This window comes from Tachyglossus aculeatus, chromosome 5, assembly GCF_015852505.1.
Source record: "Tachyglossus aculeatus isolate mTacAcu1 chromosome 5, mTacAcu1.pri, whole genome shotgun sequence".
Taxonomy (NCBI): domain Eukaryota; kingdom Metazoa; phylum Chordata; class Mammalia; order Monotremata; family Tachyglossidae; genus Tachyglossus; species Tachyglossus aculeatus.
The window spans coordinates 97,220,365-97,245,373 of record NC_052070.1 but is presented as its reverse complement, the minus strand read 5'-3'; the positions used below and the strand labels follow the sequence as shown (position 1 = coordinate 97,245,373).

The 25,009-nt window shown below is 43.8% G+C and overlaps 1 protein-coding gene across 2 annotated transcripts in view; it reads left to right on the top strand.

Annotated features, from left to right (window-relative positions):
• Positions 1-25,009, top strand: part of SLCO3A1 (solute carrier organic anion transporter family member 3A1) — a 344,892-nt gene that overhangs the window by 254,922 nt on the left and 64,961 nt on the right. For both annotated transcript variants that reach the window (XM_038747216.1, XM_038747215.1), the window contains exon 3: positions 18,561-18,659. In XM_038747216.1, coding sequence (XP_038603144.1) covers positions 18,561-18,659 — 99 coding nt within the window. The remainder of the gene's footprint in view (positions 1-18,560; positions 18,660-25,009) is intronic.

Sequence of the window (25,009 nt, the reverse complement as noted above, 5' to 3'; positions counted from 1 at the left end):
TGTAACAGTAATATCTTAACAATAATTGTACCAAGTTAACAGTATAATAGACACATTCCCTGCCCACATGAGATTACGATCTGGAGGGTTAACTACATGCCCTGAACACCTCTATATGTAGGTTATTCAATTCTACATTTAATTACTTTGTTTATTCCTATTGTAAATATATTTATGTCAGCCTTCCCCATTAGAGTGTGTCCTTCTTGACAGAAAATGTGTCCACTTCTGTTTTCTGCTTTTCAAACTCTTGGTACAGTTTCATATTCCTAGTGAGTACTAAAAAAATTACTACGACTACTGCTGCTGCTTCTGTTACCACTATTACTATGGCTATGGCTACTGCTGCTACTGTTATTGGTAATAATAATAATAATAATAATGATGGCATTTATTAAGTGCTTACTATGTGCTAAGCACTGTTCTAAGCACTGAGGAGGTTACAAGGTGACCAGGTTGTCCCACAGGGGGCTCACAGTCTTAATCCCCATTTTACAGATGAGGTAACTGAGGCACAGAGAAGTTAAGTGACTTGCCCAAAGTCACCCAGCTGACAATTGGCGGAGCCAGGATTTGAACCCATGACCTCTGACTCCAAAGCCTGTACTCTTTCCACTGAGCCATGCTGCTTCCAACTACTACTACTACTACTTCTGCACCTGAATGGCAGTATTCATTTAGCTTCTCGCACTCCCTAGGAGAGAGAGGCACTGTTGGTAGTGCCTAGACCATTTTTCAAGTAGATTACAGCACTCTCTGGATGTTTTCTCAGTAAACCTAAATCTTGAGTGACAAAACCTGTTTCTCCCTCTTTCTCCACCTCTCTTTGTCTCCTTCTTCTCCTCATCCACCCCTGGAATAAGTCAGGGTAGGGTGTAGAAACAGAATGGGAGGGTTGGGGAGGATAATGGGGGGAAGGAGAGAAAGAGAGAGAGAAGCAAATACATGGAATCATCTTCTACCAGTCTTTCCCCCACCCACATCCAACAACCTTTTCTACAACCCCTGTCAAGGCAACTTCCCTAAGAACTGGGATGGCAGCTCAATCCTCCCTCCTGTTCCAGCTCTGCTCAGGGGACTACTTTAGCCTGGCAGTTCCATTTCCTCAGCTCCACCATCCCTCAGGCCTTTAAACTCCAGAAAGGGCAGGGGAATGTCTGTCATGCAGAGATCTCTGAGAGCCAATCCAGTGACTCCATTGAAACAGTGTGGCTTGGGAATAGAGCCCAGGGAATGGGAGCCAGAAGGACTTGTGTTCTAATCTTCTAGACTGTGAGCCCACTGTTGGGTAGGGACCATCTCTATATGTTGCCAACTTGTACTTCCCAAGCGCTTAGTACAGTGCTCTGCACACAGGAAGCGCTCAATAAATATGATTTGATTGATTGATTAATCCCAGCTCTGCTATTTGCTTGCTATGTGCCCTTAGGCAAGTCACTTAACTGTGTCTCAATTACCTCACCTGTAAAATGGGGATTAATACTGTGAGCCCCTTGTGGGATCTGGATTGTGTCCATCCTGATAAGCTTGTATCTATGCCAGCATTTCCCTACAGTGCCTGGCAAATGGTAAGTCCTTAACAAATACCATAAAAAAAATGAAACTCCCTCCTCATCCCAGTGAGGTGGAAAGAGATCAGGAATTAACTGTGTTTCACCACGGGGGCACTGGGTGGAAGAGGCCAAATCTTGCCCGATTCCAAGAGGTGGAAGATTTACTTAGAAAATCTTCAGCAAGTCAGTTTGGAAAACTCAAAAATAGAATTCAAGTCACCCAAGCTGGGCTCCTGTGCAGAATAGTTTAACCTAGAATATTAGTGCCAGAGGGATCCTTTGAGAACTTATTGTGCCTGTGGCTCCTTTTGATCCGTTTTTATCTTTGGAATGAAGGTCCTCTCCCCTCCTTGTTGATCTCTGGCCGTGCACTTAAGGCTTTGTCATCTAATAGGAGCAGACTTCCCAGCACTGAAACATCAGTGCTGACAAACGATTCCCCCGACTTCTCCCTCAAGACTAACCCATCCCAGATGCCTTTCATTCCAGCACACGCTCCCCACACCCAGTAATAGCCTTCCTTCAGCAGACTGTCAGAAACTAGGACGTGTTCCCGCTCCCTCGTCAGCCGAACAAATAACCTCAGATAATTCTGTCAGGCAGAGAGCTTGGTGGGAATTATCAAGTACATTTGTCTTGAACTTCTTAGGCCGCCTGCAAAATGTGTAGTGCTAGCTCGTTCGTCAGCCATGGATATTTCTGTCACAGTCGTCTGTTCTACAGTGGGTGATCTGGCTGCTCTTGGTGGCAAGATGAAATGCTTGTGAACCTTTGTCATTCTTCCCTTGCTGGAACTCGGGGGTAATGTCTGTTGAGGACGTTATCCATGTGCATCCTCGTACCTCAAGGTTTCAACATGGCACAAATAAGCCCTAGTCCCTTTTCATTTCCAACTGAAAAGGATTCGGTGAGATTTATGATGATATTTCAAGTTGCCTTGGGATACAGTAATTGTATTTGGGATATCTCAGTTTGGGATAGGGGTTGAAATCTACAGGGAGTGAAAAGCACACATACTTATCCAGTGTCCAACAATGCTGTTATTGTCAATTACCAAGGAACACTGTTGTCTGTGCAGCTGAAAGATATTAGCCGATGCTAAGGAGATGGGGGAGGAGAGAAGGTGGAGCAGGAGGAAACGGAAAATGAAAAATAGGAAAAAGGAAGAAGAAAAAAATATGAAAAATGAAGAAGAGGGGAGGTTGAGGATGAGGAGGACCAGGGAAAAACAGGAGGAAGAGGAAGAGAAGGAGGAAAAAGAGGAGTGGGAGGAAAAGACAGGGAAGGAAGAGTAGTAGGATGAGAAGAAGAAGAAAATTGGGTAATGTTTCCTCTGTTCTTCCATCCCCGTGCTGCTGCTGGTATGCTCTCATTGCTGCAACTGTCAGTTCCTGCTCACCATGCCTGACAAGAGTGAGCCTAAATGATTCCACTGGAGGACTTTTAGGGTGGTAGGAAGCATTCCCAGCATTCCACCCTGCCTCAGGTAGAACAGTAGGTGACTTCAGCTTAGGTTTGGCTCAGAACGGCTCACTCTGAGCCTGGGTAGATATGGATTTTTTGACTGGCTTGGATATCTCTTTGATTAACAGCTGTTGCTTAGGGTTGCTGGTGGCTCTAAGAGCTCTTCTCAGCTCTGCTACCAGACTGCCAGTTCCCTGAAAACTGTCATGTGCCTCTCAGGCCAGTAGTGGAGTAGGAGGACAAGGAATGACATTGGAAAAGCCACAAAAGCAGTTGGCCTAGCAGGAGGGCTGGATGTTATTGTGATGCCCAGGGTCAGGTCTTTGGACCAAAGCTCCAAAAATAGGGTTACCTCTGTCTTGCTGATGCTCTCTCCATGGATATGTTCAGTGATGGGGTTAGCTTCCCCATGCAGCTTCCTCAAGAAGAGTTTCCATGTACATATCTGAAATGTAATTATATTAATGTCTGTCTCCCCTTCTAGACTGTAGGTTTGTTGTGGGCAGGGAATGTGTCTGCTTATTGTTATATTTTACTCTCCCAAGCACTCAGGACAGTACTCTGCACATAGTAAGAGCTCGGTAATTCAATTGACTGACAGATTGACTGGCTTAATATCCCCTTTGCTCATGTAGGCCTAGTTTTTAAACTTCTGTTGAGTCATGCTTTAAGAACGAGAGTGCTGGGCAAAGATTCATTTGCAAATGCTCTTGGGATCTCTGGCCATTCTCCCTAAATTTCCCCTGCTTTTTACAATAATTATCATAGTATTCATTAAATCCTGACCATGAGCCAATCCCTGCACTAAGCACAGGCCCAAATCAGAACTGGTGTGCATATCCTTAAATTATATATTATAAATTACTTGTGTATTCCTATTAATTTCTGTCTCCAGCTCTAGACTGTAAACTTATTGTGGGCAGGAAAAGTCTCTGCTAATTTTGTTGTATTGTACTCTCTCAAGTGCATAGTACAGTGCTCGGCACACAGTAAGTGCTCCATCAATTCCACTGATTGATCAATAGCCGTTGTTGGGTAGGGACCATATCTATATGTTGCCGACTTGTACTTCCCAAGCACTTAGTACAGTGCAGTGCTCTGTACACAGTAAGCGCTCAATACATACGACTGAGTGATAGGCACAGTCCCTGTCTCCCTGGGGGTTCACAGTTTAAGAGGTTAGGTATTTAATTCCCGTTTTCCCCGATTGACTTGACTAAGGTTGATCAGCAGACAATTAGCAGGTCCCCTGATTCTTAGTCTCAGCCTCGTTCCATTAGGCCTTGCTGCTTTGATGGGGACAGCTTCTTGGTTTTCCTTGTTCCAACAGCTTTTCAGGGGAATACCCCTGCTCCCATCCATTTCTAGTTCCCTGAAAAGGATTTGATAGATAGGGCAGGGATATCAAGTGTAGGAGCAGAGTCCTGGAATGTGTGGGGTCAAGGTAAGACAGAAAGGCTTTCCCAACACCAGGATTAACCGTTCTCCAGTCCCGGCTGTTCTGGAGAAACTCTACTGTACAGTCCCTACTTTCTGTTCCATCTTCTGGGCCTTTGCCAGGTACATGACCCTCTGTAGAGAGATGTTCAGCAGAGAGCCCAGGGTTCTGATACTTCTGGAGAAAAGGAGCTTTTGCCTGCAGCAAAAAGCCGTAGAGCGTTTCCTCAAAACACTTCCAGAGACACTTCCCAGTAGCCAAAGAAGGAGTAGAAATGGATCGCTGATTCCCTTCTGTGTCTCCCAAGCTGATGAGGGTGTAGGGGTCTGAGTTAGTGTGCGAGCCTCAGGCACCAGGAGAACCAAGCCCTCCGGCTCAAGGCCCGTTGAGTCAGAGTGTCCCAGGGAGAATGATGTGATGGTTGCAGGTATATCCGTGAAGCGGCATGGCCTAGCCGAAAGAGCACGGGCCTGGGCATCAGAGGATCTGGATTCTAATTCCAGTTCTGCCACATGCCTGCTGTGTGATCTTGGGAAAGTCACCACTTCTCTGGGCCTCATTTTCTCATCTGTAAAATGAGGATTAAATACATGTTCTCCCTCCCACTTAGACTGAGAGCCTCATGAGGGAACAGGAATGGTGTCCAAACTGATTAATTTTTATCTACTCCAGCACTTAGAACTATGCTTGATATAAAGTAAGGGCTTAACAAATACCACAATTAATGAATGAACAGATTGCCCCTTGATGATGGGTACAGCCACATGTCAGGGGATCTAACCCTGCCCCTCTTGGCCACCTTCCCTAGAATGAGGGCAAGTCACTGGCTTTCTGAAATTTGGAGTCTTCATTTGTAAAACCGAGATCTTAGCTCAAGTCTCCTCAGGGACGCTGTGAGGGGCCATTAAGGGTTATGAAATGCTGCGGAGATGAAAAAAAACTGATTGGTGCTCTTAGGCAGAAAAGAACTCAAATAAGTAAATTTCACTGTTTAAAGCAGCTAGGACTCTGCCTGGAAAAGCTTTTCCACAGAAACTCTGAAATGTGTCTCATGTCAACAGAGACCAAGTCTCCACCTCTGAAACATGACATTCTGGTCACCATGATAATATTAATTAATAATATACATTTTATGTATTTATAATCATATACAATAATATACAAATAACAAATTCATTATTATAGAGGTATTTGTTAAGCACTTACTTTGTGCCAGGCACCATACTATAGAGCTGAGGAAGGTCCAAAAAAATCAGTAATAATAATAATAATAATAATAACAAAAATTATGGTATTAAGTATTTACTATGTGCCAGGCACTGTACTAAGCACTGGTGTGGATACAAGCAAAACGGGTTGGATACAGTCTCTGGTCCCACGTGGGGTTCACAGTCTCAATCCCCATTTTACAGATGAGGAAACTGAGGCACAGAGAATTTAACTGACTTGCCCACACAGTGGACTATTGGTGGAGCTGGGATTAGAACCCATGACCATCTGATTCCCAGGCCCGTGCTCTATCTACTACTCCATGCTGCCTCCACTACACCATGCTGCTTCAGACACCATCTCCATCCCACATGGGGCTCACAGGCTAAGGAATTTAATCCCCATCTGACAGATGAGAAAACTGAGATCTAAAGATGATAAGTGATTTAGCAGGTTAATGGTGGATCCAGGATTAGATTCGTCCCACTGCAGAGCAAGGACAATGTTGACTTTTCCAACATTTGAATTACAGCTCCCTGGTTTATCTCAAATGCTTAGGAGAGGAGGTCATCCCTTGTAGTATCATTCTAGCAACGAGCCCATCCCTGGCAATTCATTTCCCTGGACTCCCTCCCTCCATCATCCCCTCCTTCCCTCCCAGGACTAAGTCAGTCAATATCTTCAAGCTTTTGGAGGATCTTGTTTTTCATTCTTGGGCAATGAAACTCTCAGAACAGCTGGACTACATGTCATGGGTCTGAACAAGTGCATCCCGTCGTGGAAAGAGCTACCCTTACTTCCATCGTGAAAGAAGAGTTCTTCAGGAGTGCTATAAGCTGCCACAGATGGGCACTACTGCCAGTCTGTATCCTGGGCATTTGTCTCTTTCACAAATTTCAAGAAGCACCGATCCCTTTCGTCAATGCTTTGAAATCTGTTCTTTCCCAGAGTCCCGTGCTGTGGGGGTTAAACTGGGGATGCCTCACTGACACAACTCTGACTCCACTCAGAACTTTGGCCCATGCACAAGTTTCCCGGAGTCCCCGGGGCATGTCACTGTAGGCTCCAGCTGATAGCCAGCTGACCACTGGCCGAAACATTGGCCTCTCTTTCAGGGCAGGACTGTATTAATCGGCCCCAGTGGCGGGTCAGCCAGGGAGGTTTTGACCTTAGCCTGAAAATATGTCATGCCAGACCCCAGAAATACATTGCCAACATTAATTGTTTCATGTTGGTGACAACAGCTGCCATTACAGTTCTCACAAGGGAAATCTCTAGAAAAGAACTCCTCCCATCTTCCTGGAGTCACGGGCTCCCCCTCAACCAATTCTGACCTTCTGCTATAAACACCCCTCCCCCATACACAGCCACACTCCTTGAATTCCTTTTGCACTAGGCCATGGATGTGAGAGCTGGTTCTTGACTTAGTAACAGAAACGTGCTTTGGGATTCATTAGGGAGCCAGCTAATTGTTGGTATATTTCCCCTAGTATATAAAGTAGAAGTTTATAGACACAGAGCGACTATAGAGAAGCAATGTGGACTAGTGACCAGTGCATAGGATAGGAGTCAGATGACTTGGGTTTAAATCCCAGGTCTGCAACTTGCCTGATGCATAAGGCAAGTCTTCCAGGTGCATACCTGTTATTTCTGCTGATTTATCTCTGACAGAAAGAAGAGATCTGAGTTCTTGTTTGACTTCCCTGCAGACATGGGAAAACAGATGGACAATTGGACCCCATTTCCTTCATTGGCACAATTGAGCAATGGAGAGAGATCATGCCTACCAACTGTATTGTATCATACCCTCCCAAGCACTTACATAGGAAGAGCATGGGCTTGGAAGTCAGAGGTCATGGGTTCTAATGCTGGCTCCACGACTTGTCTGATGTGTGACCTTGGGCAAGCCACTAAACTTCTCTGGGCCTCAGTTGCCTCATCTGTAAAATGGGGATGAAGACTGAGAACACCATGTGGAACAACTTGATTACCTTGTATCTACCCTAGAGCATAGAACAGTGTTTGGCACATAGTAAGCACTTAACAAATGCCAACATTATTATTATTATTATTATTATTATTATTATTATTATTATTATTATTATTATTACAGTGCTCTGCACATAGTAAACACTCAATAAAAACATTGGTTGGTTAATAGATTGATCTCTCTCCCTCTCAGAGAGGCAAGGTAGGGCAGTTGAATTATTGCTGTAATATCAATCAATCAATCATATTTACTGAGCACTTACTCTGTATAGAGCACTGTACTAAGTGCTTGGGAGAGTACAGCATAACAGAGTTGGTAGACATGTTTCCTTCCCCTGACGAGCTTACAGTCAGGAAATTAATGTACTGTGAGGTTCAGATTCATTTCTACTCAGCACTGATGGTTCACACTCCTAATTTAAGGGGAGAGGGCTGATTCGAGGGTGAGAGAAAGTGAAGACAGTGAGAGAGGGAAGTGAGTTTATGTAGGGGAGAACAAAATATGATCAGAAAAGCGATGCCTATGCCTACAACAAAAAAGCAGTGGAGCAAGTCTACCGACTCTGTTGTATCATACTGTCCAACTTAGCAGTTTTCTGCACACAGTAAGTGCTCAGTAAATACCATTGATTAATTTGTTGATAAGTGCGTATATTGAGCCTTTCCCAAGTAGAAAATATTCAGTGGCTCCGAGGAGCATCCCCACATAAGTAGGCTGGCCCTGCCCTCTAGTGGAGCCAAGGAGGCTTCATGTGTTTCCCACTTTGGAAACGAAATTCGAAAGGAAGATCTCCAGGATCTCTAGGAGCAGCGCTGGCACACAAATCTAGAGGGACAGCTCTGAAGCGCGGAGCTCTGCTGCGATCAATTTTATGTTTGAAGACCTTCCTGCCTCAGCTCTAGCCTTCTGAGATTACTTGTTCAGCAGGAGTGAAAGTGACCCCAGACTCATTCCTTTAGGGCACCAGTCTTCCATGAAGAGGGCCACTAAATCCCACATGAATCCCAGTTACGCAGCCACACATGATGCCACATGCAATACCCCGGGAACACAGTATAACGCAGTGACGTCACATGTGCCTCACCTTGGGCTTCAAGGCTCTCACCCTGGGCTTCAAGGCTTTCCATCACCTCTCCCCCTCCTACCTCACCTCCCTTCTCTCCTTCTACAGCCCACCCCACACCCTCCGCTCCTCTGCTGCTAATCTCCTCACTGTACCTCGTTCTCGCCTGTCCCGCCATCGACCCCCGGCCCACGTCATCCCCCGGGCCTGGAATGCCCTCCCTCTGCCCATCCACCAAGCTAGCTCTCTTCCTCCCTTCAAGGCCCTACTGAGAGCTCACCTCCTCCAGGAGGCCTTCCCAGACTGAGCCCCTTCCTTCCTCTCCCCCTCGTCCCCCTCTCCATCCCCCCATCTTACCTCCTTCCCTTCCCCACAGCACCTGTATATATGAATATATGTTTGTACATATTTATTACTCTATTTATTTATTTATTTATTTATTTTACTTGTACATATCTATTCTATTTATTTTATTTTGTTAGTATGTTTGGTTTTGTCTCCCCCTTTTAGACTGTGAGCCCACTGTTGGGTAGGGACTGTTTCTATATGTTGCCAATTTGTACTTCCCAAGCGCTTAGTACAGTGCTCTGCACACAGTAAGCGCTCAATAAATACGATTGATGATGATGATGTGCCCTTTTGTAGAACAGCGACAACAAGGCTCAGTGGAAATATTCATTCATTCATGCAGTCATATTGATTGATCACTTATTGTGTGCAGAGTGCTGTACTAAGCACTTGGGAGAGTACAATATAACAATAAACAGGAACATTCCCTGCCCACAATTAGCTTACAGTTTACAGGGAGAGACAGACATTAATATAAACAAAATAACGGATGTGTACATAAGTGCCATGGGGCAGGGAGGGGGGATAATAATAATAATAATGACGGTATTTGTTAAGCACTTACTATGTGCAAAGCACTATTCTAAGCGCTGGGGGGGATAGAAGGTGATCAGGTTGTCCCACGTAGGGCTCACAGTTTTAAACAGATGAGATAACTAAGGCACAGAGAATAATAATAATAATAATGACATTTGTTAAGCACTTACTATGTACAAAGCACTGTTCTAAGCACTGGGGAGATACAAGGTGATCAGGTTGTCCCACGTGGGGCTCACAGTCAATCCCCATTTTACAGTTGAGGGAACTGAGGCTCAGAGAAGTTAAGTGACTTGCCCGAGGTCACACAGCAGACATGTGGCGGAGCCGGGATTCGAACCCATGACCTCTGACTCCAAAGCCCGGGCTCTTTCCACTGAGCCACGCTGCTTCTCAATGAATGAAAGGATGAATAAAGGGAGTGAGTCAGACCGATACAGAAGGGAGTGGGAGAAGAGGAAGAGGAGAAGAGGAGCTTAGTCAGGAAGGCCTCTTGGGGGAGATGTGCCATCAGTAAGGCTTTAAAGGGGTGGAGAGTAATTGTGTATCAGGCCAGAGGCATGGGTGAGGGGTTGGCCGCAAGATAGATGGGATCGAGGAACAGTGAGAGGTTAGCATTAGAGGAGTCAAGTGTGTGGGCTGACTTGTAGTAGGAGAGAAGCAAGGTGAAGTAGGAGGGGGCAAAGTAATGGAGTGCTTTAAAGCCAATGGTGAGGAGCTTTCGTTTGATGTGCTGTTGAATGGGCAACCACTGGAGTTAGTTGAGGAGTGGGTAACATGCCCTGAGAATAGTTCTGTAGAAAAATTATCATACTTCAGCAGAGTGAAGTGTGGACTGGAGTAAGGAAAGACAGGAAGCTGGGAGGTCAACAAGGAGGCTGGCACAGTAATCAAGGTGGGCTAGGATAAGTGATTGGATTAACATGGTAGCCATTTGGGTGGAGAGGAAAGGGAGGATTTTAGCGATGTTGTGAAGGTGGAAATGACAGGATTTAGTGATGTATTGAATATGTGGGTTGAACAAGAAGGGGGGAGTCAAGGATAACATCAAGGTTACGAGCTTGTGAGATAGGAAAGATGGTGGTGCCATCTACCGTGATGGGAAAGTCAGTGGGAAGACACGGTTTGGGTGGGAAGATAAGGTGTTCTGTTTTGGACATGTTAAGCTTGAGAGATGTCCTGAGGGTAGGAGGAAATGTGAGAGTCCAGAGAGGGCGGGAGATCAGTCCTGAAAATCAGGGAACCTAGGTTCTAATCCCGGCTCCACCTTTGGCCTACAGTGTGATCTTGGACATTACAATGTGATATCCTGTGCCTCAGTTTCCTCATCTGTGAAATGTTTCCTCACCTTTAGTGAGGCCCATGTGGGACAGGCTCTGTATCTGAACTGATTATCTTGGATCTACCCCTGTGCTTGATATAGTTAGTGCTTGGCATACAATAAACACTTTTCCTTTTTCATTTCTATCAAATGTTTTACTTCTTGATTTCCTTTATAGACTTCTAGACTGTGAGCCCACTTTTGGGTAGGGACTGTCTCTATATGTTGCCAACTTGTACTTCCCAAGCGCTTAGTACAGTGCTCTGCACCCAGGAAGCGCTCAATAAATATGATTGATTGATTGATTTATACCAAACTCCAATTCCTTTTGGTCTCTGAGAGTGCGGACCCAGGATAACATCCTTCATACTTGAATAAACCAGCAATAACAGTTTTCTTATGTGTGTATATGTGGCTGAAAAGGCCAGAGGCTACAGTCCCAAACATTGTGCACAGGAAAAGATGCAAGATAGGGAGACCTTATAAGTGAAGAATTTTCAGCTTCTTAGAAGCCCAGATGCTATAACTATCCTACCTTAGCAATATGGAAACTGAGGCAAGAAGAGTAGCCTAAGGGTTCCTACCTCTGTTCAGGGCTTTTTGTGCTAACTAGATTTTTTCATAATAATAATAATAATGCTATTTGTTAAGTGCTTACTGTGTGTCCAGCACTGTACTAAACACTGGGTTAGGTACAAGGTAATCAGGTCAAACACAGTCCCTGCCTACTGGGAGTCACAGTGTAAGAGGAAGGGTGAAGAGGTATTGAAACCCCATTTTGTTGTTGTGGAAACTGAGGCTCAGAGTCAATTAGTCAATTGTATTTATTGGGCGATTACCATGTGCAGAGCACTGTTCTAAGCACTTGGGAGAGTACAATACACCAGAGTTGGTAGACACGTTCCCTGTCCACACAGGTTTACAGTCTAGAGGGAGAAAAACCTTCCTCTAGACCATGTTATGTCTTCTCCACTTGTTTTTTAATGGTGTTATAATAATAATGTTGGTATTTGTCTAGTGCTTTGAACAGTGCTTGGCACATAGTAAGTGCTTAACAAATGCCAACATTATTATTATTATTATTATTATTATTATTATTATTATTATTATTATTATGCACTTAGTATGTGCCAAGCACTGTTCTAAGCACTAGAGTAGATACAAGGTAATCAGGTTGTCCCACGTAGGGCTCACAGTCTTCATCCCCATTTTACAGATGAGGTAACTGAGGCGTAGAGAAGTTAAATCACTTACCCAAAGTCACACAGCTGACAATTGGAGGAGCCGGGATTAGAACCCATGACCTCTGACTACCAAGCCATGTTCTTTCCACTAAGCCACACTGTTTCTCATAATAATGATGGTATTTCTTAAACGCTTACTCTCTGCCAAGCAATGTTCTAAGCACTGGGTAGATATAAGGTAATCAGTTTGTCCCACGTGGGGCTCACAGACTTAATCCCCATTTTACAGATGATGTAACTGAGGCCCAGAGAAGTTAAATGGCTTGCCCAAGGTCACAAAGCAGACAAGTGGTGGAGCCATGATTAGAACCCACATCCTCTGACTCCCAAGCCCGGGCTCTTTCCACTAAGCCACACTGTTTGTACTAAATTACTCAAACATGGGGCTCACGATCTTAATCCCAATTTTGCAGATGAGGTAACTGAGGTAACTGAAAAGTTAAGGACTTGTCCAGGTCACACAGCAGACACGTGGAGGATAGAGGATTAAAACCAAAGTCCTCCTGACTTTCAGGCCCCTGCTCTGTCCACTAGGCCACTCTGCTTCCAACTTCCAGGAAATTAACCCACTCACCCACCTCCTAACAAATATTTTACCTATAACATTAGTTCCCTTAAAAATATGGCAAATTTACTTCTGACACCAGTTTTCTGGTAAAACTGCACTTCAACTCTGTAAAGCATCTTATGAAACCTGAGTGGAGGGAGAGGGATACTGGGCAAAACACTGCCAGCTCATATCTGTTGTATTGTATTCTCCCAATTGCTTAGGAGTGGGGCTTAGTGGAAAGAGCCCGGGCTTGGGAGTCAGAGGTCTTGGGTTCCAGTCCCCACTCTGCCACTTCTTTGCTGTGTGACTTTGGGCAAATCACTTAACTTCCCTGTGCTTCAGTTACCTAATTAGGAAAATGAGGATTTAGCCTAGGAGCCACACCTGGGACAACCTGATTACCTTGTATCTATACCAGTACTTAGAAAAGTGCTTGGCATATAGAAAGCACTTAACAAATGCCATCATCATTATTATTATTACAGTGCTCTGCACACAGTAAGCACTCAATGTCATTGATTGATTGATTGATTCAAATTTCCCCTCTTCTCTCTTCCATTACCCCACTCCCTTGACATTTGATGTTCATAGTTCTTTGAGACATTCCTTTGTTCCAGTGACATCCTTAATCACTTACCTGAGCTGTATGCTTCCAGACTTCCTGGGCACCACAGAAAACAGAAGAGTTTGGGCAACTTATCAATATTAGTTGTAATAGTAGCTGGCTACATCCCTGCTGTTATCTCATTATTCCTCTCCAAGCCCTCCGGACGATGGCAAATATTCTCCATCCTTTCGTAAGAATTAGGGGGAGTTGAGATGCAGATAGGACGTACCGAAGGTCAACCACAAATGTTGCAGAATTTTACTTTCCAAGTGCTTCATACAGTGCTGTGCACACAGTAAGCGCTCAGTAAATACGATTGAATGAATGACTGAATGAATAGTGGAACAAATAAACCAACCATTGCCTACCATAGTTCTAGCTGGCATCGAAGAAGAACTCCCAAGTGCTTAGTACAGTAAGCACACAGTAAGCGCTCAATAAATACGATTGAATTGAATTGAAATTGAATTCTGACAAGGATGGAGTCTCCCTTCAAAGCTTGTCTTGCCTTATGCCGTCCAGTCGTCTTCGATCCATAGTGACGCTTCTGCCTGACTTTCCCTCTTGTAGTCGAGATTGATAGAGTACTGGGAACTCTCCAGGTGTGACAATGAGAAAGGCCCATCAAAGCATAATAATAATGATAAAAATAATGCTATCTGTTAAACATGCCAGGTACTATACTAACTGCTTGAGTAGATCCATGATAATTGGGTTGGACACACATAGGGCTCACAGTCTTAATCCCCATTTTACAGATGAGATAACTGAGGCACGGAGAAGTGAAGTAACTTGCCCAAGGTCATGCAGCAGACAAGTGGGGAGCCAGGATTAGAACCCAAGTCCTTCTAACTCCCAGGCCTGTGCTCTATCCCCTAGGCCATGCTGCTTCTCACTAGGAAAGCATGACAGATGGGCCCCAGTACTGAGACTGCAGGACCGTAGACCTGTGAAAGAATTGGTTGTAGCTGTAGTGGTTTTCACAGGGTTTCCCATGCACTTTTATTTCTCTTGCCTGGGCAGTTGTGTGGAGAACGGAGTGCAGTGAGCAGATAGGGAGGCAAGAACATGGTCCAGTGCAAAGCGCCTACAAAGGTCTTGAGGGATGGGACCAATTTTTGGCCAAAGTGACTGCCCTCAAGTGCTGATGTGCTGCGTTGTGGCTCCGTAGCTTGGTAACCGCTGTAGTCTTTGCCACCCACGTTAGCCAGCTATTTCCTTCAGATTCCTTCTGGACCAGCTAGAAGAATTCCCTGGGTGGCTCTTCAGCTGGAAAGCTCACTTTCCAAGATGGCCCAGTCTCCGCAGACATACAGAACTGAGACTAGAATCCAGGTGTCCTGATTGCCAGAGCAGTGCTCTTTCCACTGGAACAACAGCGGGCCTAGTCAAGACATCTCATCCCCTGAAAGCTCATATTCTAGCCTGTGAATTCACTGCTGGCAGGGAACATGCCTGCCAACTTTTTTGGACTGTACTCTCCTAAGTGCTTAGTTCCGTGTTCTGCAAATAGTAAGTGCTCAGTAAATACCATTGTTAGATAGTCTGTGCCAACAGATGCCATCTGCCTAATCTCTAGCAGTGCTTCAGATGAAAACCAAACTGCCTACTTCTCTCCGAGGAAGGGTGTCAATCCCCTCTAGACTGTGAGCTCGTTGTGGGCAGGGAATGTGTCCGTTATATTGCTATATCATACTCTCCCAAATTCTTAGTAAAGTGTTCTGCACAGGGTATGCACTCAATAAATATGATTGACTGTCTGACTGACTTCTGTTAATAGCACTGTGTCCAATCACTATCATCTCTTGCCAGGAAACAATAGGTTAAGTTTATTAATAATAATAATAATGATATTGTTTAAGCACGTACTATGTGCCAAGCACTGTTCTTAGCACTGAGATAGATACAGGGTAATCAGGTTGGACACTCCCTGTCCCACACAGGGCTCACAGTCTTAATCCTCATTTTACAGGTGAGGTAACTGAGGCACAGTGAAGTTAAGTGTCTTGCCCAAAGTCACATAGCTGATAAGTGGCCAAACTGGGATTAGAACCTACGACCTCTGACTCCCAAACCCGTGCTCAAAATGTGTTCCTTGTTTTCCACAGCACTCTAATCCTCCCTGGTCATTGCCCTTCTTGCAAACACAGTGACATATGTGGAACTGGGAGTCTCTCCACATCGAACAAGCTCAATGGGGGGCAGTATGATAAGATGATGTCATAGCAGCAGAGATATTGTGGGGGTAATCCTCGCAGAAACTGGAGCAAGGAAGCTCTGAACAGCTGATTCATTTATGGTGGCAGGGACAAGGACGTTTACTATAAGGTTGGCTTTTTTTTTAAGGCACGTTTTAGCATAGATCCACCTACTTCGGCTTCTGTCCACTCAGTGTCTGGATCTTGGTATTAATACATTGGAAATACAGTAGGTGGCAGCACTAGATCATAACAACAATATTTTCTTAGGATCACACTGAAATTTCTGTGGCTTCCTTTTGTCTACATCAAACTCCCACAGAAAGCCATTGAGGATCATTGAGGATTTGTCCAGAATTGAGGTTATGGATGGGATTGTGGTTTCAATGTAGAGGAAGGGATAGATGTTAGCTCTACTACGGAGGGAACAGCAGCATATCCGAGCTGACTTAAGTGGGAGAGGAAGCTAGGGAACGATCAGAGATCTAACAGTAATATCTGAGAACTTGAAGCCTTTAGGGGAAGATGAGGTATTCTTCATAGGTCATGTTGAGATTGAGAAACCACCAAGATATCTCGGAGAATATTTCAGGAAGGCCGAGGGAAGACAGGGCTCATAAAAGAGTAGTCAAGATTGAGGAGGCTATTAATCATCTATATGCATTTGGGAATAGAAGCCAATAAAGAAGCTAAAAAGAGAATGAGTGAAAAAGGAAGAGTGGGGAGGGGGAGATAATTAAATGGATCTCCACATCTTCAAAGTCTTTCTTGACAGAGTAGTTCATACAGTCAATCAATCGGTGCTGTTTATCAAATGCTTACTGTGTGCAGAACATTGAACGAAACACTTGGGAGAATACGATAAAGTCAACTTTATCTCTTCACTCAAGAAGTTTACAAATCCATCCTTATACTATTCAGATGTGGGTATGGTTTATTTTTCCATGAGTTCCTGGGGGAGAATGGCAGTGGGCAGTCTGATGTGGGCTCTATGATACGATGAATCTTGGCCCCTTTACTCTCAAGCAGCATGACATCATGACATCCCAGTGTCACAACTGTGAGAGAGAAGAATTAGGGGAAGCCAACCTTAAAAGGTTCAGATCCCTCAGTTTCTCAGTGTGAACAGTACAACCAATATGGCCTTGTGGAAAGAGCACAGGCCTGGGAATCAAAAGAGCCTGAGTTCTATTCCCTAGCCACCATTTGTCTGCTGGGTGATCACAGGCAAGTCACTTAATTTTCCTGTGCCTCAGCTTCCTCATCTGAAAATGGGAATTAAATAGCTTTAATAGCCACCTTCAAAGTCTTATTAAAATCACAGCTCCTTCAAGAGTCCTCCCCCAACTAAGAACCCATTTCCCCTACTCCTCTCCCTTCTGTATCACCCTGGCACTTGGATTTGTACCCTCTATTCACCCCATCCTCAGTCCCACAACACTTATGTACATATCCATAATTTGTTTTAATGGCTGTCTCCCCTTGTAGACTGCAAGCTCTTTGTGGGAAGAGAATGGGTCCTCCTAACTCTGTTATATTGTACTTTCTCAAGTGCTTAGTACAGTGCTTTTCACACAGTAAGCACTCAGTAAATATGATCGATTGAGTGAATAACTATTCTCCTTCCCCTTTAGACTCAGCCCACTGAAGGACAGGAACCGTGTCTGACCTGATTGTGTCTACCCCAGTTATTACTGTTATTTGCAGTAGTAGTAGTAATCAATCAATGGTATTTACTGAGCACTCACTATGTGCAGAACACTGTATTAAACACTTGAGAGAGTACAATGGAATTAATAGAAACGTTACCTGCCTATAATGAACTTACATGAGAAGCAGTGTTGCTTAGTGGATAGGGCATGGACCTGGGAGTCAGAAGGACCTGGGTTCTAGTCCTGGCTCGGCCACATGTCTGCTGTGTGACCTTGGGCAAGTCACCTAACTTCTCTGTTCCTCTGTTACCTCAACTGTACAAAATGGGGGTTAAGATTGTGAGCACATTGTGGGACAGGGACTGTCCAACCTGATAATTTTGTAGCTAACCCAGAACTTATAATAGTGCTTAGCACATAGTAAGCCCTTGACAAGTTCCCTAATTATTATTATTAGTAATAATAGTAGTATTACAAGGTCTGAGAGCTCACCTCCTCCAGAAGGCCTTCCCAGACTGAGCTCCCTCCTTCCTCTCCTCCTCCTCCCCCTCCCCATCCCCCCACCTTACCTCCTTTCCCTCCCCACAGCACCTGTATATATGTATATATGTTTGTACATATTTATTACTCTATTTATTTTATTTGTACATATTTATTCTATCTATTTTATTTTGTTAATATGTTTTGTTTTATTCTCTGTCTCCCCCTTCTAGACTGTGAGCCCACTGTTGGGTAGGGACCATCTCTATATGTTCCCAACTTGTACTTCCCAAGCGCTTAGTACAGTGCTCTGCACACAGTAAGCGCTCAATAAATACGATTGATTGAATGAATGAATGAATGAATGAATGAATGAATGAATCCTGAAGTTTGGGAAGGTTCAGGACTTTTCCTGGGCTAAACTTTCTCAAGACCTCAAGGGCTCTGGTAATCCTTGTGTTTTGTTTTGTTTTTTTTTTTCATTCTAGAGACCCCAAAGCATAAGAAAACAAATCCTAGGTCACAAAAGAAAGGCCATAGCAGATAAGGGAACAGACCTCCCTCAGGCCCCTGTCCTAATGCTTTACTGGGTTGACCATAAGAAGTGTGGATATTTTCAATTCATATCAGACCTGTCCCCAAAAGTTCCTTCAGATTTGTTCCCACACCACCACCACCCCACAGCCTTGTACCCACCTGCTCCTCAGAAGCTTCCATGGGAACTGAAATATTTTCCACAAATCATTTTCTGCCTCATTTTGTGACTTTAGTATGATCTTGCCATCACACCTTCATCCTCCATTGCTCAGAGCCATCTTGTGCTGTTTGATTTTGATGAAGCCATACATTGAATAATTGATGCCCTTTCTCCCATTTTTATGGTTTCATTTTCTTTTCTCTTTACAGGGATCCTCTTTACAATGCTGGTCTTCGGGCCAGCCTGTGGATTTATCCTTGGCTCTTTCTGTACCAAAATCTACGTGGATGCCGTCTTCATTGACACAAGTAAGACTTTTCTTTCTTCTAACTTCCCACTTTGGAACAATATTGCCCCAGCATGGTCTAGTGGAAAGAGCACAAGTCTGGGAATTAGAGGACTTAGGTTCTAATCTCAGTTCTACCACTCGCTTACAGTGTGACCTGGGGAAAGTCACTTAGCTTCTATAAACCTCAGTTTCCTCATCTGTAAAATGGAGATTTGATTCCCGTTCTTCCTCCTACTTTGGTTGTGAGTCATATGAGGGACAAGAACTGTATCCGACCTGATTATCTTGTATGTACCCCAGCACTTAGTACAGTGCTTAACATGTAATGAGCCCTTAATGGATAACACTATTATTATTACTATTACATTTGATTAGATTTTAAGCTTCTCAAACACACGAAGAACAGCTTTTCTTTCTTTTATAATGTCTCCCAAGGACCTCTTACCATGCTCCACATCAAGATTCTAGTCAGGTAACCAGGACTCAAGAAAATAGTAGTAGGAGTGGAAGTAGTAGTGGTAGTTCAGAGCAGTGTACATAGCATTGGAAAAAAAATGAACAGGTGGGAATTAAACTCAGTGCCTGGCCCTCAGGGGGACTCACAATATAAAAAATGCTGCTGCCCGGATTATGTTTGTCCAGAAACGCTCTGGGCATATTACTCCTCTCCTCAAAAATCTCCAGTGGCTACCAATCAATCTGCGCATCAGGCAGAAACTCCTCACCCTGGGCTTCAAGGCTCTCCATCACCTCGCCCCCTCCTACTTCACCTCCCTTCTCTCCTTCTACAGCCCAGCCTGCACCCTCCGCTCCTCCGCCGCTAATCTCCTCACCGTACCTCGTTCTCGCCTGTCCCGCCATCGACCCCCGGCCCACGTCATCCCCCGGGCCTGGAATGCCCTCCCTTCCCACATCCACCAAGCTAGCTCTCTTCCTCCCTTCAAGGCCCTGCTGAGAGCTCACCTCCTCCAGGAGGACTTCCCGGACTGACCCCTTCCTTCCTCTCCCCCTCGTCCCCCTCTCCATCCCCCCCATCTTACCTCCTTCCCTTCCCCACAGCACCTGTATATATGTATATATGTTTGTACATATTTATTACTCTATTTATTTATTTATTTTACTTGTACATATCTATTCTATTTATTTTATTTTGTTGGTATGTTTGGTTCTGTTCTCTGTCTCCCCCTTTTAGACTGTGAGCCCACTGTTGGGTAGGGACTGTCTCTATATGTTGCCAATTTGTACTTCCCAAGCGCTTAGTACAGTGCTCTACACATAGTAAGCGCTCAATAAATACGATTGATGATGTTGATGATGATGAAAAAATGTAAAGCGGGGAGGGGACTGACAACACACAGATAAGGAGAGATGAAACAATAAAACCTTAAGATGACATAAAGGCATTGATAGTTACACAAAATAAAAACAAAGCTCAGTAGGGCACTGTGGCTATTATGATTATTAAGTGCCGTCGAGTCATTTCCAATTCATAGCAACTCCATGGATATACTTTCTCCAGAACGTCCTGCCCTCTGCCATAATCCGCAACCTTTCTAATGGTTCTTCCATTATCGTTGTTATGGTCTCTATCCACCTAGCTTCTGGTTTGCCTCTTCCACATTTTCCCTGGACTTTTCCTAGCAATTAGTGTCTTCTCCAGAGAATCAGTCCTCCCAATTATGTGTCCAAAGCATGCTAATCTAAGTCGAGTCATTTGGCCTTCCAAAGACCACTTTGGTTTAATTTGCTCCAAAATCCATTTATTTGTTTTTTGGGCAGTCCATGGTATTTGCAAAAACCTTCACCAACACCACATTTCAAAAGAATCAATGTTCTTTCTACCCTGTTTTTTCACTGTCCAGCTTTCAGATCCATACATTGCCACAATTTGTATTTTTGTGGAAATTGTTACATCAGCACATTTCATGAATTTTTCCAGGCTCTTCATAGCAAGCCTTCCTAACATTAATCTTTGGTGTATTTCTTGGCTACTGGTTCCTTTATTATTGACTATCGATCTCAGGCTAGAGGAGCAGAATTTCAGGCTCCTCTCGGCTTAGGGTCCACTGTCACAAACATGGCCCAGGCTACAGTGTAGTGGATAGAGCTGGGTCCTGGGAGTCAGAAGGTCACAGGTTCTAATCCCAGCTCCATCACTTGACTGTTGTATGACCTTGGCTAAGCCACTTGACTCATCTGTGCCTCAGTTACCTCATCTGTAAAATGAGGAGTCACACATGGGAAAGGGACTGTGTCCAACTTGAGTTGCTTGTATCCACCCCAATGCTTAGTACATTGCCTGGCACATAGTAAGCACTTAACAAATATCATCATTATTATTACTGCTTCAGCCACAACTGCTATGGCCTTCCCAAGGCTCTGTGGAGACAGCATCAGGCTGCAGCTGCTGTTCTCAGTCCCACCCGGATATGCCAGAAACAGTGACCCTGGGAGTTGTTATGGGAGGGTGGCAGGTTCCCAGAGGACTTGCTCAGCCATCTAGGGGAGAGAGGACTCCTGTGAGTTTTCTTCAGGTGTTTAAATTTTCATGGTCCATGGTGCATAGGGCATGTTAGGATTAGGGGCCTTGGGAGTTGTGATGGAAAGGTGGCCATTTTCAGCTATTCAGCTCGGCTGTCTGCGTGGAAAGAGATACTATTTCCAATACAATACTAATCCAGTAATAATCCAATACTTATACAATACTAATGCAAAACTATTACAATGCTGCTATGATAGTAATACAACATTGACACATTAATAAGACAATACTAATACAATATTGATACAATACTAATCAATATTAATGTCATATTAATACAAAACTAATACAAAGCAATATTAATCTAAATTAGATTTGGATTGTAGAGCCCTTCAGTTTCACCTCTCTGGTTTCGCCTTGCAGAGCTGGACAGAGTCGCTCATTTTGGTGACTTCATCAGCCAGTATGTAGTAATAATGATGGTATTTGTTAAGCACTTACTGTGTGCAAAGCACTATTCTATGCGCTGGGGGGATACAAGATGATCAGGTTGTCCCACGTGGTGTTTACAATCTTAATCCCCATTTTACAGATGAGGTAACTGAGTCACAGAGAAGTTAAGTGACTTGCCCAAAGTCACACAGCCGATAAGTGGCGGAGTCGGGATTAGAACCCATGACCTCTGACTCCCAAGCCCATGCTCTTTCCACTGAGCCACACTGCTTCTCTAGTAATGGTGTTTACCAAGTGCCCCCTCATTGTAATGTCCTATATTAATCTCTTGAGAAAGTATCAGAAGTAAAAAACACATTCTCAGCCCACAAGAAATTCCTCTCATCAGTCAATCAGTGGTATTTATTGAGCTCTTACTGAGTACACTTGGGAGAGTATGATACAACAGATTTGGTAGATATGTTCCCTGACCACAAGGAGTTTGCAGTCGAGAGGAAACGTATGTTCAAGTGGAATCTTACAAGGGAGATGTGAAGAGATGTCCTTATCTGAAAGAAATTACTTACAAGGACTATTGTCATGACAGTCTCGGTATTGCTATCAATATCAAGGAGCCTGAGTTCCCCTCTTTGCCCATAATGGACTCCAGAATCAAGGTAAAAAATGTTTTTATTCTTCCACGCCAAATTGTCCTGTAGATCAATAAAATACTTCAGCTTTCCTTGTTTCCAATCCATCATCTTTCACCAGTTTTAAATTCACTAATTCAGGCAAAAGAAGCAAATGTGGTTTTTAAATCCAATTAAGTCACCCTGAGATTCACCCCATTAATCCCTTGATCTACTTCCTCGCAGTTAACGATGTTACAAATTTCCAAGTTAAAAAATAAAGTGCATCATGATTTATTTATTATGCCATATCTGATCTCTAGGAAATTGAACACAGTTGTTAGCCAACAGTTGACTAATACATTTAATCCCTTTCATGGTTAAACACATTTTAACCCTGTTCACAGTTGAACAAGAAAGAATAGGGGACACAGTCAGAATTAACTGTTAGCATTTGAAGTCTGTGGGGGAAAAGGCTACCTTATCTAACAAACCATTCAACCTTTACATCAAAGGTTCCAACAGAGTTTGGGGGATAATGATAGAAAAAAGAGAAAAAAAACTGCAGAGCAGTGGGGAAATAGAGGGCATGCAAGAAAAAAAAAACCTTCAGAAGAGGTCCAAAATATCAAAAGAACTTAATTTTTCTTCATAAGCATGCATACTAATTCTCCTTCAGCAGCTCAAGAAAGGTCAGAGGGGATCTTATATTCCTGGACCAAGATGCTTGGATATGACTTCTCGGTCTCAACTCCTATATTTTTAAATCAATGGAGAGACAACAGTGGGTGTCCCAAATTCTTTGTTTTCTTCCCGCCTGTAAAGTTTGGTATGCTGCTTCTGCTGACCAGCAGAGGATGCTACAAAACCATTTACTGCCTGAATTGTGTTTGAAGGATTCTGCGGTTCATTTTCTTTGTTGCTTGCTGAGTTTGGAAGGCTTCCTGCTCTCCGTTTGAAGTCTTCAATATGTTTTTATGAGTGCTGTCCTCCCTCCCGCCCCGCCCCGCCCCCCTTAATCCTTGAAAAGTAGCATCCTTCTCTGCTTAGATGGATGTGCCCTGCAAGGTGAAAGGAATAAGTAATGAGCAAAGGTGGGGAAGAGGGTAAGGATGAAAAGGAAGATTAGAGAATTTATATTCATGAAAGGCTTCCTAAAAACAAAAGCAACAGAAACTGGGGTCAGACATGGCCAAGGATTTTGCGATGTGACTACGGAGATCATTGATTGACTGATTGATTGATCTGATGAATTGTAAACATTAGGGTAGCGGTGGAATCACTGGCCGGATCCAGAAGGCTTTTTCCATTGCTTGTTATTGAGGTCTTGCTAGGATGAGCTAACCCTTCCTCATATCCTGATGTCCACCCAGTAAAGCAGCAATGTGCTAATTGTTCTGACTCAGATGGTTGCATCCCAGTTGTGACTGGTGTGAAATCCGGTTGGATGTTAGAGGAAGGAAGCACAATGATAACATAGCCTCTCAGTTCTCCAAACTCAGCTATTGGCTGTCTCCTTCCAAGCCTTCCTGATTTGGGACTGATTATTCTTTAGCCCCCATATGGAGCATTTCACAGTTGAGTCTCTCCAGCTCTCTCCCTCTCTCTCTCTCTCTCTCTTTCTCTCTTATTACAACCTAATAATGTTTTCTCCATTCCTGCAACCCTCAGCATTAGACAGCATAGAATTGAGAAAATAAATAGGGAAATGATCTGCCCCTAAATTGCCTGAGAGTCTCCTGCCTCCCTACTTTCTCATGCACCATCATAACCCTGAAACAAATTTATTCAAAGAATATGACCAATTTACTCATCATCATCCCTGCTTGCCTAGACACACAGAATCTCTTAACTGGTTAGTTTGCTTTCTAGCTGGCTGTGCCAAGTACTGGAAAGTAGCTTAATTGTGACCTCAAACCCAGCAAAACCACAAGTCCAGGGAGAGAGAGAGAGGGAGAGGGGGAGAGAGAGAGAGAGAGAGAGAGAGAGAGAACATGGAGGCATTCCACCCATCAAAATCACCCTTACTTTTTTGTACCTGTATCTTTGAAACACTTCCATTGTCTGTAATTTGGTGTTTTATAGTTTATTTATCTTGTCTTTATATCGGTCCCTGCCTCCCTAGTAATAATAATAATAGTAATTGTTAAGTGCTTATTATATGCTTGTCACTGTACTGAGCATTGGGGTAGATACAAGGTAATTGGGTTGGATACAGTTCCTGTTCCACTTAAGGCTCATAGTCTGAATCCCCACTTCACAAATGAGGCAACTGAGGCCAGAGAAGGGAAGTGACTTGCCCATGGTCACACAGCAGACAAGTGGCAGAGCCAGGATTATAACTCAGGTCCTTCTGACTCCCAGGCCCATGATCTATCCCCTAAGCTACACTGCTTCCCTAGATTGTGAACCCTTGTGGGGCAGAGATGGCTTCTGATTACTGGTTTTGCAACTACCTCAGCATTTAGCACAGTACTTCACAGAGTAAATTCATAATAAATGCCATCACTAACTAACTAACTAATCCATCAAATGGTGAAATAGCTGCAGAAAGCTGCTCCTCTCACCACTGCAGCAGCCCTTTAGATTTTCAAAGGTCAGATTCTAGGGTAGAAAGCTCAAGAAAAAGGAGCTTTCACAGTGACAGGATCAAGGAAAGGAATTGATCTATCAAACAATTGTACCTTTTTAGCACTTACTATGTACAAAACCCTATACTAAGTGCTTGGGAGAGTACAATATAACAGAGTTGGTAGATATGTTTCCTGCCCACAAGCTTACTGTCTAGAGAAAAAAATCACAGCTGAATTCAGATGATGAAGTCAG